Raw genomic sequence first — 17,240 nt, 5'->3', positions numbered from 1 at the left:
ACTTTATGATCATTAAAGACGCCGTCACAAAGAACTTGTCAGTCCTGGTAAACCCGATTATTTTAGAGAACATGTCTAAACGTATAATACACAATGTAATAATACTGTATCTATTATAAATATAGATCTCATGTATTTTCCTTTTATTATTACTTTCATCACAACATACAATTCATTCAATAATACAAGAGTACATACAGGAACCTGTCGCGGGTATTTGTGCTACCACGCGTAGTTATATACTTGCTCGAACATTCTCCCAGTACAAAATCAATTCAAGTAGTACAAATTCAACTCAATTACGGAGTATTTCAAACTTAGCGAGTCCAAAATCAAAGCTACTATTGATATATATTGTCAAAATCAACATAAGTAGCCAAATATAATTTTCCATAAGGAATGAATAACATTATCATGATTCATATTTTCAAAAGGTGTCTTCTGTTGGATTACATGATCCAAAATATTTAGCAAAAATTAGTTTCCTAATTCTTAGATGGTTGTTCCTAAAGACTAGGGTAGTTGGTCAATAACTTGTGTATTTAGTGGATTGTTGTTGTGATACAAGTCGTGGGATTGCTCCCCACTACTTCCTAGTTTGTAGAGCTTGTTTGTTTAGGATTCATGCCTATTTAAAGGCTTGAGTTGTATTTGGTTTATTTGAGTCAGTTTACGATAACTTTCTCCTTATATTTCACACTTTTCTCTTATTTTTAGTCTATCATCTTCTTGGTATAAAATTTTGATAAAAAGTGCCTTAAATATTTTAAAACGTAGTATTTTCAAAAAAAAAAAAATCTATACAAAATGTACTATAATCAATTTCTCCAAGTAACAACAAATTTTAGATGTTCAACTATGTTGAATTTCAGATTATGATGAATTCTGGTAAATGTAAATTATTGATCAGTTGAAATGATGAACAGCAACGGTAAATAAGGTTCTGATTTTATTAATCAAAAGCTTAACGTACAAGTATTTACATGTGTATTTATATATAAGTAAGCAAAATATCTGTAACTAACTCTAACAGACTGTCAATACATATGTGGATGCTCAATTGATGAGGGAGTAACTCAAGCCTTGTATCAAGCATTGCACAGGTGGAGCGAACAAGACCCAACTTGGCATTAAGATCAGGGCCGTCTGGGAGATTTCGGCGGCCCTGTGCGAAATGCCCGAAAAGGGGCCCTAACTAATACGACTATTAATACGTATACTTTTTTTCTAAAAGAATATATATATTTTTCACGATTATAAAAAAAAAGAAAAAAACTAAATCGGGACCTTAATCATTACCAAAATATTTGGAATATTGTTTGAAGAGTAAATGGTTAAACCACATGATCGACAAATAAATTATCAAAAACAGACAAATTGCGCAAATTCTTGTTTGACGATCTATTCCGTCTGAAATAAATAAGACGGAGTTTTGTGACTATTTTATGGTCAAATGTAATCACAATGATCAAGTTAGTGTTACAGCTTATGGTATTTTATTTTTCAAAAATGGTCACATTTGACAGAAAATAATATCAAACTTCGTTTTATTACTTCCGACCAAAATGACATGTAAAGAGAGACGACGAAATTATACCAATTATTGATAAAACGACGAAATTACATTTGATATGTGCAAATTACGATCCATAGAAGTCGAACGATGAAGGGATTGATTAGGTTAAGAGAGAGAAGTCCTTTTTATTCTTTAGATTTCTTTGTTATTCAGTTTTTTTTTTTTCAAAGGGCAAATATGAAAAATTAGGGTAAAATGTGTAGGATTTAGCAAACAGGTGTGCGGGATTTAGCATATACGTATTCCCATATAACTCGGGTTTTAAAACTTTTCATCACGTGGTATGAATGCTTTCGCTCGAGAGTTTTGGTCTGATTCCGCTTTTCATAGGGTCAAATTTTTCTTCCCCAAGCCTATGTAATTGTACGTTTGAATAATCACGATAATATTACAAGCCGACCTCGTAATTATAATTAATGGAAATATTTTTAAGTCAAGTCGGTTTTCCATCTTATTAGACTTTTCTAATGTCTTTACATTTTTTAATTGTGAATATTTGTATTAGATTTGAAAATACTTATGTGAAAATTGTATTTTCATAAGAGCAAGTCTAATGGTAGGCTAGTTGCAACTAGTTTATCATTGTCATATCGCTTTTTTACACTGATTCTTATTTCAGGACCGCCATTTCCCCTCACAAAAACTCCATTTGGGGTGTGAGTGGGAAAGCACATGGGGGTGTCCCACCACCCATGTACTTCTCACTTATGAGAGGTCTTATTGCGATGTCCCGAAATAAGGCGGTCTCAAGCGAGATGGATCGCACTTTTTAAGCTAATTTAATTTTATCCTACAAATTTATTTCAATGGTTTAGCTTACATTTTAACTAGCTTGACCCAAATTTTAATAAATCAATTAATTTCTATTGGTTGTATTTTAGTGGTAGGGCCAATTAAGCTACTAGTTTAATGAAATTAGTTGCTTGGTTTAAGCTATCCTACATGGAGTTGTCCAATGGTCTAGCCACTAGCTTGCAATTTCTTAAAATTGCAACCAAGTCCCTAAGGCAAACCATTGGACTTGCTCTAAGTTAGATTAGGAAATACTCATGTGAATATTTTATTTGCATAAGTTAGATTAGGACCAAAGTTGACTGGTGTGAATGGTAAGGGCTTTCATCTTTTAATCAAGTGGTCATGGGTTTGATATCTGACTCTTACGAATGAAAAATCCAAACTTGGGAGGAGTCAAACCATTGGGGTGTTTGGTTGGACATATTGGAATGGAATGAAATGGATTTGATCCATTCCATTGTTTGGTTGGGGTGATTTGGAATGGAGTTAGATACCCAATGGATTCTAACTCCACCCCAACCCCTTGGAATCTCATATCCACCCTCCTCCCTTGGATTCAAACTCCATTCCCTCTTTCTATAATTTATGATGAACCAAACAAGATTAGACAAGTATGGATTTAGAACCCCATACCACCATACTATCAAACTTCATTCCATTCCATTCCGACTTGTTAAACCAAACGACCCCACGTGTATGCAGCAGTCAGCAGTAAGGGTAATGATTGCGCAAGAGCGCATATATTCAAATAAAGATTTAGAGAGAAAGTACCCTAAAAGCAAAGGTAAGAAGCAGCAAATACGTTCCGACCAACACCAACTGTGAAGAAATAAAAAACAAAATCACTCTTGCCCTGAGGGGTGTAGGTGAAAAACTAGAATTCCAAGGTCATGTGCCATGGAAGTAAAAGCAACGCATGCTTAATGTCTATCACCACTGTCAAGCAAATAGGGCAGCAAAATACAAGGAATTTACACATGTTGTATCCGGAACATTTTTAGCAAGGAACGCAAAAATTTGTATGCCATGGTCGTAGTTGTACCAAGACATGTGTAAGGCATATAGGCACAACGTCTCTATCTTTAAGGCGTAAAATCAAGATGTTTCTACGCCTTAAAGCACTATGTTGTACAAATATATACGACCGTCGCTCAAAAGATGTACTGAGCAAGGAATAAAAACTACCCCCAACAACATTATCTCAAAGGACACCATGATTAATGAGTTACACAATCTGATGATCTTAGACTTTTAGTATCAGCTCCAATATTGCATAAACACAACAAAATTGAATGTTAACAAAGTACTCCGACTATTTTCTAATTCAAACAAATTAGTGTGTTATAAACTAACACATCTAAGACCACTGATAAACTGTCTTAATGAGTTAACCAAAGTACATAGTGCACTGTCAGACTGTCTTGAATCTCTATTCATCAGACAGCTCCATATGGGAATAGAGGCAAAACGAACAATGTACTGCATCTACGCTGTCGAGAGCTCCTCCACAATAGGAAAAGGTGAAACTAGGCTTGGAACATATCTTGCAATAGTAACCGTCTCATTGAACGTCAAAAGCCTTGTATATTGCACAGGTTTTGCATTTGCGTCAACTATCCCAACCGTTGTAGTTCCGATATGCTCTACCTCATCTTCGGATGACCATGTCGCAAAAAACTTGCCAGTTCTCGTAAACCCTATCATATTAGAGGACATGTCAAATATCAACTCCTTTGGAAGACTAATAGATTTCACTAGTGCATGAGATTCAAATATATGCATTACCATGTCATCTTCTCTAAAAGAGTTGCACTTGCTCAAACATCCTCCCATCACTCCTAGGTGGAAGCCTCCGCCTTTAATTACCTCAACCGTCTCAACCCCCAAATCAAAGCTAAGCGTAACAGGACCAGCTTGGGAACAACGGGCAACAAAATATAATTTTTCATTTAAAATCACCGGTCGTCCAATCCGAAAGATAACATTATAATCAAAATCAATTTTTCTCCACTTATTTTCCCTAAGGGAGAAGATATAAACACCACTATTATTACATTGTTCGGTTCCAAAATCTCGAACAATATGAACATATTTATAGTCATCAACAGACGAAGCATACCCAAATCCATTAATAACACTACCGGAAAGATTTAGACACCCATCAGACTGATATTTGTGCATTTTGCGGGTAGCCGGGTTCCATATAATGAAGTATTTCATAGAAATTGCTGTTAAGCAAACCAATCCATTGCAGCACCCTGTAAGTACAAGACGTTCGTTTTCAACCCATAACTCGGAGTCCAGTTTAACCAAATTATCTTCAAAATTACCAGAAATTGGATCGTCCGTGTAAGAAAGGTAATAATTGTTACCAGATTTGATAAACAAGGTGTTAAGAGGTGCGGAAGGGGGGAAAAAGGGTGATTTGATAAGGTGGGCATTGGCGAAATCGGAAGAAGAAAGAGTAGTATACCATTGTTTAGAAACTGACTTAAATCTAAGAACGGATTTGTGGGCAATCTTGTAAGAATTTCTTGGATTATTAAATCATCAGAGATGTAGCTTAGTAGCTCAATAACTTGTTTCTTCTTGCTAGCAATAGGCTATTTGTTTGTGTATCATATTCGATAATCGTAAACGGAAGCAATGTAGTAAAGAGAAAAGGTGTTAAGCAAGTTGTGTTAGGGTTTGTTCATACGGAGTATAATTTATTAAAATTTTGAAGTTCAAGGGATTAGGATTTTTTTTATTTTTTTTTATTTTTGTGTTGATCAGGAATATCCCTACCGACAGCTGGGACAATTTTCAACAACTTGCATTCACGATATTTATAGATAGTGAAAGCAAAAAATTTTAAGATGGAAGATCATATGAAGACCATCAATTTGGAAAAAAAATAATCGTAACTTTTTAAACTCGTGACCAGGAGATATAGTCCGTCAAAATTTATTAGGTTAAAAACGTTTGAGTAACCATTACTTTTGTAATAAGTTAAAGCGATGATATCTTTTTTTCCAAATCGAATATCACTTAAAGACATCTTTTTTCCAAAATCAATTTACATTGTTTGGCAAAGGAAAATTTTCAAATTTTCAATTTAATTCCCCTGTTTAGGGGATGTGAATATTGATCCAAACTTATCTTTTAAGCAGATATATAAAACAAAATATTCAACTTAGACAATTAGAAAAAAAAAATATCATGAAAGAATAACTAATAAGTTTTATCATCATCATCTAAAATTAAATCTTCAAAGCTAGAACTTACAATTGTTAACAACAAACACCATCAGAGAGTGTTTGGCAACAAGAATTTAATTTGAAATGCTTCATTTTCAATTTAGCAAAGTGAAATAAAGATTTTGAAATGAGGGGGGTTAGGGAGTGGATTTCAAATGGGTTTATTTTAGCCTTACTCGGATTTGGGAGGGATTTGGAAATCCAAATCCAATAGGTTTGCCAAACATGCAAATTGGTCCAGATCTAAATTTGAGAATACAATCTTGGTTCCCAAACACACCATCAGATCATTTAATCATTGAGTACCATCCAACAATTTGTTGTTCTAGCAGTAATTTGGTGCGAGCAAAATCGTAAGTAACGAGTTACAATGATCAAAATCTTTTGGAGTATGAGCTTTGGAGCAAAATCGTAATTTGAGATTTTTGAAGTGCGAGCAAAATCGTAAGAACTCTAATCTCAAATTAATGGCATCATAATTCATTTGTTTCAAACTTTGAAGATGGTGAATTTGGGTTAGCAACTAGTAGGTAGGTAGAGGAGATAGTGTAGAGGGATATGGATTTGGAAATGGGGGGGGGGGGGGGGGGGGGGGGGGGGCTCCGATAAAGGGGTCCCCCGAAATCCAGATTTCTAAATGAAATCTAGGTTGCCAAACAGACCATTAAGACGATTAAAAGCTCAGCTCTCACCAGAAAATACGGACATTCGAGTACAAATTTCCGGCATAGAACATTAGGACGTATTTGATTTACACAAGTGGTGACAGGGTCACATTTACTTTAGCTTTTTTATTCTTTGGGGCATTTTAATCAAAGTCAAACAAATAATTGGGACGGAAGGAGTACTCCGTACTTCGTATTAGAATAGGCGTAACTAACGACATTGAAAATCAACTGTTTTCCAATCTCTATGGTTGGACACAAAGTACCATCTCTATGCCTCGGATAACTCCTCAACTGGAAAAGGCGAAGCAAGGCTTGGAACATATTTTGCCATATCAACACTCCCATTGAACGTCATGAGTATTGAGTGTTGCATGGGTTTTTATCATCAACTACACACAATGTTCTCCGGGAATCCCATGATGGGCAGTTGTTGAAAACCCGGAATGGTACTGTCACAAAGATGTTGCCAGTCCTCGTAAACCCGATCATTTGAGAGAACGCGTCTATAAACAACCCCTTTGGCAAAATAATACACTTCTCTTGTTTATTTAATTCTAATATCTCCATTACCACTTCTTTCTTTGTCCAAATAAGGTACAACCTGCTCAAACACCCTCCTATGACTCCTAATAAGGAATTGCGGCAGTTCGTCTTGAACTGAATTAGGTCAAATCGCTCGTCCTTCAAATCAAAGCTAACAATTACAAAAGGATCTTGCAATTCTGACATGCTAAAAGCAACCCAGTGCAATTTTTCATCAACGAGTCTTTGCTCTTCCATTAGGATTAAACTTATTAAAATCAAATCCGAATTTTCTCCACCGTTTTTCCCTAAGAGAGAAGATATGAACAATACTAGTACCATTTGCACTCACCCATCGTGTCGTAATTCGAACATATTTATAGTCATTAACAGAGGATACATACCCGAATCCATGAGCTACCAAAGGGGATATAGTATCATGTTGACAATTTAAATAAATGTCTGACTCATAGTTTTGCACTTTTCGAGTAGCCGGATTCCATATAATGAAGTGTTTATCATCAGTAACATAAGAGTACGGGTTAGAATATACAGTTAAACAAATTAATCCATTGCAGGAGCCCGTAAGTTTAGCATGATAATTCTCGAGGACCCCAAAGTCCACGTTTAGTTTAACCAAATTATCTTCAAAATTACTCGAACTTTGATCATCATCATAAGAAAAAAGGTAATAATTGTTACAATTCTTGATAAACAAGGTGTTAACAGGAGCGGAAGGGTGAGGAAAGGGGGATTTCTTAAGGTGGGCATTAGCAAAAGCGGAAGAGGAAAGAGTAGAATACCATTATTTGGAAACCGACTTAAATCTAAGAACCGATTTGACGGGTTATCTTGTAAGAATTTCTTCAATAATCAAATCATCAGAAAGGTAGGTTTGTTGGTCAATAACTGTAAAGGGAAGCAATGAAGTGAAAACAGAAGGGAGGTATTGCTTGAGGTTGTGCTAGGGTTTATTTATATAATATAAACTAGTTTAGCTCCCGTGTATATATGCACGGTATATATATAGAGTTTTACTTTTTTTTTAGTGTATTATATTTATGAAATTTAAATTAACTAACTTCTTTTTTACGTTTCTCATCGTTATATTTTGATTTGAAAAATCAAAGTCAAAATCGTATTAATCATTAAATGAGCATTATAATGAAAGTTTTTCCTATTACCGAGAGATTAATGGTGTTATTTTATAAAATTTTACTGATAATATATTTTTAGCTTCAACTTTTTATCATAGAAAATCAATGAATTTTTTTTCGTATGATTCTTTAAACAAACAAAATTACTTTTTATATCATAAAAAGATTGGAGATAATTTTGTGTAAAATGTAAAATACTAAACGACATAAATATATAAATCTGAAAGATTATGTATATTATATCCCACCATACTTATAGAATATGCTAAAATAACTAAATTTTATTTTAGGAAATATGCTTAGGTGGAAAAATTTGGAGTTTCGCCTATTCTTTTAGTAAATAGGGGATTTTAATTGGGTTTTTCTAACTTGGGTCCTCCGGGAGGACAATAAATGCGTCCTCCTTAGCCAATAAGAAGCTTGCATTTCTAGTATTTCCTATATTTACCTTTACATTTATATAATTTTTAATGAAAATAAAGCCTCTTATTGGCTAAGGAGGACGCATTTATTGTCCTCCCGGAGGACCCAAGAATTTTTCTCTAACCTATACCTACTAGGCGTAGACATATAGGATAAGAAAACAAAAAAAGTAAAGAAATAAATGTATTTATGGTAAAGAAAAGTAAAAGTAATAAGATATTCCAATTTTCCATAAAAAAAATATAAATTAATTCTTTCCTTTTTTTTTTTTGTGTTCTTATTCTATGTCTAGTGCGCATAGGTTAAAGGCGAAACAAGGCTTGGAAAATACCTTGAAATGTTAAACCCCATATTAAACCTCAAAAGTGTTGTGTATTTCATATGTTTGGTACCCATGTCAACTAGCCCTAGTGTTGTAATCCAGCAACCCTCGTCATCACATAACGGCCCCGTCACAAAATAATTGTCCGCCTTAGTAAACCCGACGAATTGAGAGGACATGTCTAATCTGAGCTTCTTTGGTAGACAAATAGATTTAAGTATTGAGGGGCTTTCTAATATTTGCATGAACTTGTCACCTTTATAGTTTCACTTGATATCTGATCAAGTAATGAACTAAACTCTAAAAATGATAGAAAATATATATCTGAATTGATATCTGATCGAAAATCCAATGTGAGTGCCTTAAATAGTATACGAAATCCGATTCAATCTAAATCAAACATAATTTGACATAACAAGTCACTCCAAAGACTCGATGATATTAGATTAGACAGTACGTCATTGAATTATAAATCTGTTTTTAAAAAGTACTCCGTATATAGGCAATTAAACAAGCCGGCAATGAGTTAATCATAGCACATACTCCATTCTCAAAGGCGAAACTAAGCTTGGAACACATTTTAGTCAGTTATTCATAGAGGATGCATACTATGTTTAGTCTGGTGATAAATCTTGGTTAAACAATCTTACAAGAGACCTCGCGCAAGTAGATGATAAGATAAAACCTTAGTATAAAACCGAATGTAAACCCGGTCAAGGAGCAGGGAAATAATTATTGCATCTATCCTCCGACGGCTCCTCTATTCGAAATGGCATAACAAGGCTTGGAACATATCTTGCAATCTCAATGTACTCATTAAACTCTAAAATTATTCTATATTGCATAGGTCTAGCACGCGTGTCAACTGTCCCCAAAATTCTACTTGGGAATATTATCGTTCCCTTGTAATTGAATGGCAAAGTCACAAAATACTTGTCAGTCTTCGTAAATCCGATTATTTGAGAGAATACTTCTAATGTCAACCCATTTGGTATACCTATAGATTTCACCACTGCAGGAGGTTCCAATATATGTATTAACTTGTCGCCTTTGTTATACTTGCACTCGCCCAAACACCCTCCCATGACTCCTAAGAAGTCCGACATATTCCGTTCGACCTTAATCATGTCAAACCTCTCAACCGCTAAATCAAAAATAATTAGTAAACCACCAGCTTGGTTACTATATGCACGCCAATATAGTTTTTCACTAACAAGCACTCCTTGTCCAAAAAGAAAATAAGGGTTATGACCTAAGTCAATATTTCTCCACCTATTTTCCCTCAAAGAGAAGATACAACCAATAGTAGTTTGTACGTTCCCTTGACGTATTGTCAAAATTCCAATAAATTTGTAGTCGTCAACAGATGATACATACCCAAATCCAGAAGTTGTGAAATAGGTAGTGGCTTTATTAAAACGCTTTAAATACTCATCTGAAGCATACTTGTGAAACTCACGGGTAGCCGGATTCCATAAAATAAAGTAATTACGAGTAAGTGAGGTTAAGCAAACCAACCCATTGCAGGATCCTGTAAGTTGAAGACCATCATCGTTTTCAACCGAAAACCTCGGGTCGAGTTTAACCAAATTATCTTCAAGATTGCCAGAAAGTTGATCATCATCGTAAGAAAAAACGTAAAAATTCATAAGATCCATAATAAACAAGGTGTTAACAGGAGCTGAAGGGTGAGAAAAGGGGGATTTAATAAGGTGAGCATTGACGAAATTGGAAGAAGAAAGAGTAGAATACCATTGTTTCGAAATTGACTTAAATCGAAGAATCGATTTGACGGGTAATCTAGTAAGAATTTCTTGAAATATCAAATCGTCAGAGAGGTAACTTCGTTGCCCAATCACTTGTTCCTTCTTAGAAGTATGCGGGTGTATGTTTTCCATTTTCTCAGATTTAATTGTAAATTGTAAAGAATGACCGTGAAGTGAATTGTAGAATTAGGGTTTGTTCATGTGAATTGTGAAGTTAATTAATATATTCATTCTGTTAATATATGAAAAATTTAACAAAAATACTCCAACCTTTTTAATCTCCTATTTTCTATATACGAGTATTATCTAAACTAAGGATTGGGAGTAATTTGGTCACCACATATAATAAGATTATTATTAAGAGTCTTACTATAATTAGGTAAACTCGTATTCACGTCACGTAGGAGGTTTGAACGCGATCCCTCAAGGGTTTTGATCCCGCATTTCGAAGGATCAAATATTTTCTTCGCCAAACCTAGGGGTGTTAACGAGCTGAGCCGAGCCCGAGATTGGCCTTGCAAACTCGAGCTTGAGCCAATATCAAGCTTATCCGAGCTTGAAAAAAATGGGTTCGTTATCAAGCTTGTTAGCTTTAATGAGAGCTCGAGTCCGATATTTTCAATAAGAAGGCTCGAAGATTATACATAAAAATATTTGGCAAATCGGTGAGATATTTCGTATGTGTGATACAAATATATAATCATGATAGAATATTTTTAACATATGAGCAATATATTATCTAATCACACAAGTTCGAGCCGATCGAGAGCTTTTCGAGTCGAGTCGGCCGTATGCTCGGCTTGACTCGTTAAGCTCTAGAGCCGATCCCGAGCCCGAGCCGAGCTTTGACCGAGCCGATCTCGAATTGTTCGTGAGCTGTCTCGTCTCATTATCGTCCTAGCCAAGTAATTGCACGTTTGAATAGTAGTCTAGACAAAATTACAAGCCGATATGATTAATGAATACACGCGTGAAAGCCCATAAATTCAGGTAAAGCTTAGAGAGGAACTAATGAAAGACGGTAAAAATGACACCTGAATATTTGGGTTCCAAAGCCTCTAAACTTCATTGGGAATAAACCACCGTTAACTCGTTAAGGAGCAAAATTTGAAGAAAAGGCGAAACTAAGCGAGGAACATATCTTACAATATTAACCACACTCTTCAAATCACAGACGAGGCGATTGAAAAATAATTCTCAAGTATATTTCGCAAAGACGATATGTTCCTCGTCTCTGAAATCACTCTTGTTCTCACCGGTTTTGACGGAAGACAAAATTGAAAGATTACCTACCAGAATTTTCATAAACTTATACCCATAAACCAAACCGAAATTAAGTCATAGCAAATCTGATGCGAAATAGGCCGAAATCCAAGCGGTCCACCTCGTACCTGAACAAGTAGTCATAACATTCAAATTAAAGTAACAAAAATACTACCATGTTTATGTTTCCTACTATGAGAAGCGTAATATAATTTGTCATCATTATTTATTGCTTCAAAATTGAAATTTGGTTGAACAGTGTTTAAATTACCATCCTCGTAGTCGTCTTCATATTTGTGCACTTTGCGGGTAGCTACGTTCCATACAAGGGAATATTTAGACCAAGGCGACACAGCTATATCAATAAACCCATTAAAGAATCCTAGTAGTTGAAGGTAACAATAATAATTGTTGTGAATGCCAAAGTCGACTTCAATTTGTACCAAATTATCTTCAGAATTACGAGTAATTATTTGATCATATTCATAAGAGAAAATGTAGTAATTCTTGCCAGATTTGATAAACAAGGTGTAAATCCCAGGAGCATAAGGGTGAGAATAGATGAATTTGATAAGGTAGGCATTCATAATAAATTCACGAGAAGAAAGAGTAGTGTACCATTGTCTCGAAACCGACTTAAATCTAAGAACGGATTTAATGGGTAATCTTGTAAGTATTTCTTCAGTTATTAAATCATCAGAGAGGTACCTTTGGTTCTCCCCTCTTCACCTAAATCTGACTTGGCCTCGTCTACCTTTTCGACTAACATCATTTGGCACTTTGTCTCTCATTGTCTGGTAGAAGAATAGGGAAGGGCGGCACACGAATCGAGAGAGAAAGGGACGTAGTGATATGAAGTACGGCTAGGGCTTTGTTATTTTAATTTTAATATATATATATATGGGTTTGGATTAATAATATACGGATTTGACAACGGACAGCCCAGGAAGGGGACGAGCACGGCCCGACCGGCACAGTCTTGGGTACTGTAGTGGGCCGGCCTGAGCACTGTACAGTGGGCGGCCCACGGCACGATATTTGGTAAAAAGTCGGATCTAGGCACAACACGGCAAGCACGGCCACCTGACTCTAAAGTCGGCCTTAGATATGTGTAATGTTGGGGAATTATACGAATTACTATCGTAAACATTAGAGCATCCACATTGAAGAGGATGAACCATCCTCTTAGTACTCTCTTTCATCTAAGAGGATGTCCTCTTCAATGTGGGTATATCCTCTTAACATCCTCTTTGAAGAGGAAGAGGAAGACTTCCTCTATTTATAGAGGATGTTCTTACCTTGGCCCTTGTGCCAAATAAGAGATAAAAATTGTAGTGGGTTTACTTTAAAGGTAAAAGAGGAGAGGAAGTTTGCATCCTCTTTGATGTGGACAAAATTAGAGGAAGAGGAAGAAGATAGTGGAAAGTGAGGTAGATGAAAGAGGGTATGATGTGTCAAAAATATAGAATGAAAGAGAGGAAATAAGAGGATCAAACTATCCTCTTCAATGTACATGCTCTTAGTAGTGTTGTACTTTGTAACTTACTTTGTAGCTTTATGTTGCATAGCGTCACAATAAACACATTACTTTAATCATTTAAAAAAAAAAAAACAAATTAAGTCATTGGGCCGGCCCATAGGCCATGGACGTCCCGAACACAACTATGACAGGGCCAAGGGCGGGCCACAGTGGGGGGCACGACACGGCCCATTAGCACGATTCACCGTGCCTGGACCGAGCCAAAATTTTAATCTGGACACGACGGGCCGAGACCCGAGCCGGTACGACATGACCCATTGCCAACTCTAGATGGTAATATGGTACCGACTATCCAGATTCGAGACTATAGTTTCACCCTCTTACGGTCTTACTTAAGACATGTACCATACATAGACAATTACAAGTTTTGTGCGTATTCCTCATTGTTGGCACTACAAGAAAAACACTACTTAGCAACCAACGTGTGCGACCAACAATATACTTAAACATTCTTATAAGACAGAGATTTAGGTGAAATAAGACTTGTACAATAACTAACAGCCTCAGTTACCCCCCTTCCTCCAAGTTTCATCAATGGTGTGAGATTCAAAGGATGTAAACTTAGATCAATAACCCCTAAACGACGTCTTGAATATTGTGTAAAGATCTTGTCACTTCGGGTGAATCCAATTAAAATTCCGGCATAAGGCATCAACCCAGCTACATCCTTAGGAACAATGATTTGTTCAACAACCTCCGGGCTTTTCAAAATAGTAAAAATATGATCATTACCTCTACGGCATGGACCATACGTAGATAAGCACCCATTTACGACAAATAACATGTTACTAAACGTAACATATGACAATGGTGTGTTGATCATGACCTCGAGGTGTGGTGGGAATATATCGAGCTTCTCAGACTCTAAATTGAAGGAACAAATTGCCTCGGGCAACCTCCAATATAATGTCCCATTGACGAAGAGTCCTGATGTACGTATCAACATTGGATAGCTCATATTAGAGATATCATAAGCATCGTTGTTGATTACTCTCCATGTATCTAACCTAATCGAGTAGACGTGAACTGTCAAAGAATGACTAGACGTATTCATACATAACCGAACAATCTTGTAGTCATCACCAGTAGAAACATACCCAAATCCCCAATAGACCAAACATTTTGGTCCGAAAGAGTTGGAGATTTCAGTTTCCAAGTATTTTCGAAATTCACGGGTTATTGGATTCCATACAATGGACAAACGACCAGAATGTGATCCTAAACAAACCAACCCATTACAAGTGCCCACCAAATCCATTTTCTCATCACCTACATCAAAGTCAACCTCCATGTTGACCAAGTCAATTTCGACATTTTTGTAAGACATAATTTGGAATTTGTTGCCATTTCGAATGAGAAAGGATTCTATGGGTAAAGGGTTGGGAAATTTCAAATGTGCAGAAGCGAAATGAGAAGAAGAGAGAGTAGAATACCAGAGTTTGGAAACGGACTTGAATCGAAAAATGGATTTCATATGCAATCTTGTTAATATCATTTCTCTTAATTCTATTTGTTGTATTGGATCTTTCTCATCCTTGTTTTGACCTTCTCTCTCTTCTTTTCTTTTTTGTTGGTTACATGTTGATTGCCAAGCGATCAAGCATTACTTTGAAGTTTTCATAGTATTTAGTTTGTGGAGAATATGCTAGTTTTATAACATTTGGAAAATAAATACATTAGGTCATGTATGCCATAAATAATTACGAGTAACGGGTGGCACGGTCATGTGTACCTCAACCTTTACGGCGAAAAATAGTACTCAATATAAAATATGTACAAATTGAAGTCCGACCTTTCCCAGGTTGTGTCAATTGGTTCACATTATTTAAGAGTTGTAATTTTCGGGTCATACTGCTCGATCTTTGGATTTATGCCGCGCCAATTTGGTCAGGTCCATGTGGCGCCACTAAGACAATGAATTTCTATAATAAGGCAGTATCACTTTTAAGAATATATTATGTCGAGGTTGAAATAATGCTTTCTAAACTCCGTTATTCCCTTTATTTTCTTTATTTTCGGCTAAATACTTCGCTTATGTTACATAACCTATTGTGAAATTTAATTGATTCTTTAGAATTTCAGATCCTATCAAACAAGCTGAAGTTCTACAATACTGATCAGTACAATCTAATAATAAGCAGATTTTAACGGGTATAACGATATATTTTAATCAACGGTTTTACAAAAGACTTAATATAAATTATGTCAAATTGCCTTAAAAAACTTAACTTTTCAAAGTACATCATACCAATGTCTTTATATGGCCAAGGAGCAAGATAACAATGGGTTAATCATACCACGGTGACACGGCCTATAGTCTTTATGCTTCCAACAGCTCCTCAATGGGAAAAGACGATAACAGGCTTGGGACATAGCTGATAATATTAAGCGGCGCATTATTGAACTTCAAAAGCGTTTTGCATTGCATAGGTTTCATAACTGACTCAACTAACCACACCATTCTACTCTCAGCCCGCCTAACTTCGACCCCATCGTTGGATTTCCCCGTTGCAAAAAAACCGCCGGTCCTCGTGTACCCAATCACTTGAGAATCCATGTCTAATATTATCTCCTTTGGTAGATCAATAGATCTATCTATTATAGTAGATCCCAGTATTGAATTATTAAATCGTCACCTGGATTTGTACTATCATATTTGGACTCGCTCAAAGGCGCTCCCATGACTCCTAAGTAGGAGAAGCGGACCAAGTTCAACTTAATTACATCAAACTTCTCTAGCACGAAATCAAAGCAAACAATTACAGGGGTAATTTGTACACTATAACCAACCCAATATATTTTTTCATTAAGAAGCATTGGCTTTCCGTAAGGAAAAACAACATCATGATTAAATTCAATTTTTCTCCACTTATTTTCCCGAAAAGAGAAGATATGAGCAATATTACTAACTTGTGCACTTCCCCATCCTATTGTCGAAATTCGAACATATTTATAGTCATCAAGAGATGATACATACCCAAATCCAGGAGCTACAAAAGGGATACCAACATTATCAATACCCATTAAACACCCACCTGACTCATATTTGTGCAGCTTACGGGTAGCCGGGTTCCATAAACAAAAGTATTCACCAAAAGGTTAGAGATAACCGATTTGTAGTGACGTGGTATGAGAGCCACTGCCTTGAAAACTATATTTCCGGTACGACCGTGGTGGCGATCAGCAGATGACCGGTAGTTCCCCAAGGATTTACACTACTGCACTTAGGCACGCCCACTCGAGACTGAGAGCATTGGAACGACATAATTTTCTTTACCCAGAAATTATATAGAGGAAGAATAAGACGAGAAGAAGAGAAGAGTGTTGTTGTATATTTCTGAAGTGAAAGGAAGGTCATATTTATAGGAGAAATGGAGCAGGAGAGGAGCCAAAAATGTCTCCACATTTACAGCAGTCAAACACAATTAAGGGGGCATTAACACAAAAGATTCAGCTCTTAATTGCATTGACGCGTCTCTGGCCCAAAAAGATAGGCACAGCCCGCCGCGGGCGATTGCCAAATCCCAAATCCCGATCTGGGCCGGGCTCGAGCACGCGCGCGTGTGCGAGCTGAATTAAGCACCTCGCAAGGCTTCCACAAAAGCCTCCCATGACCCACTAGTGATATGGTATGATAAGGGTTGTTATATAAACACAAGTATCCCGTGCAAAAAATGCACGGGTTGTTACTAAAATTCTAATACAAAAAGGGGTTTTTCTATCATGAGCACATGTTAAGGAGCCATTTAAGGAAAGAATTAAAACAATATCTCATGAAATTTTGAATTATGATGTGATAATTACCACATTTAGAGGATTAATGGTGTAATTCCTTCTTTAAATGACTCCTTAACATGTGACATGATAAAAACCCAAAAAAAAAAAAAAATTAATTAATACTCATTTTGTTTGTTTATAAATGTGTTATTCTCACTTTTAGATACATTTCATTTTCTCTTAAATGTCTAT

At 36.0% G+C, this 17,240-nt stretch overlaps 2 protein-coding genes and 1 long non-coding RNA gene across 4 annotated transcripts; all 3 read right to left on the bottom strand.

The window, feature by feature from the left end:
• Nucleotides 1–9,415: 9,415 nt before the first annotated feature.
• Nucleotides 9,416–10,600, bottom strand: LOC141608590 (putative F-box protein At1g32420). The gene has a single exon (XM_074427931.1). The coding sequence runs from the start codon at nt 10,598–10,600 to the stop codon at nt 9,416–9,418; it is 1,185 nt and encodes a 394-aa protein (XP_074284032.1).
• A 1,051-nt stretch (nt 10,601–11,651) lies between these two features.
• Nucleotides 11,652–12,583, bottom strand: LOC141609376 (uncharacterized). Of its 2 annotated transcripts, none has more exons than XR_012527387.1 (2): nt 12,003–12,583; nt 11,652–11,859 (listed from the first exon to the last, which is right to left on the bottom strand). It is a non-coding gene; the product is annotated as an uncharacterized LOC141609376 (long non-coding RNA). The 2 variants fall into 2 exon arrangements; XR_012527388.1 differs by having other exon boundaries at nt 12,350–12,583.
• Nucleotides 12,584–13,713: 1,130 nt separating this feature from the next.
• On the bottom strand, nt 13,714–14,598 carry LOC141608589 (F-box/kelch-repeat protein At3g23880-like). The gene has a single exon (XM_074427930.1). The coding sequence runs from the start codon at nt 14,596–14,598 to the stop codon at nt 13,714–13,716; it is 885 nt and encodes a 294-aa protein (XP_074284031.1).
• Nucleotides 14,599–17,240: the final 2,642 nt, after the last annotated feature.

The sequence above is a fragment of the Silene latifolia genome, chromosome 10 (assembly GCF_048544455.1).
Source record: "Silene latifolia isolate original U9 population chromosome 10, ASM4854445v1, whole genome shotgun sequence".
In the NCBI taxonomy this organism is placed as follows: domain Eukaryota; kingdom Viridiplantae; phylum Streptophyta; class Magnoliopsida; order Caryophyllales; family Caryophyllaceae; genus Silene; species Silene latifolia.
This window is presented reverse-complemented; position numbering and strand designations above follow the sequence as displayed.

What these genes read in the sequence shown, in the direction of transcription:
- LOC141608590 (XM_074427931.1), bottom strand. Translation starts at nt 10,600, where the DNA reads ATGGAAAACATACACCCGCATACTTCTAAGAAGGAACAAGTGATTGGG.
- LOC141608589 (XM_074427930.1), bottom strand. Translation starts at nt 14,598, where the DNA reads ATGTCTTACAAAAATGTCGAAATTGACTTGGTCAACATGGAGGTTGAC.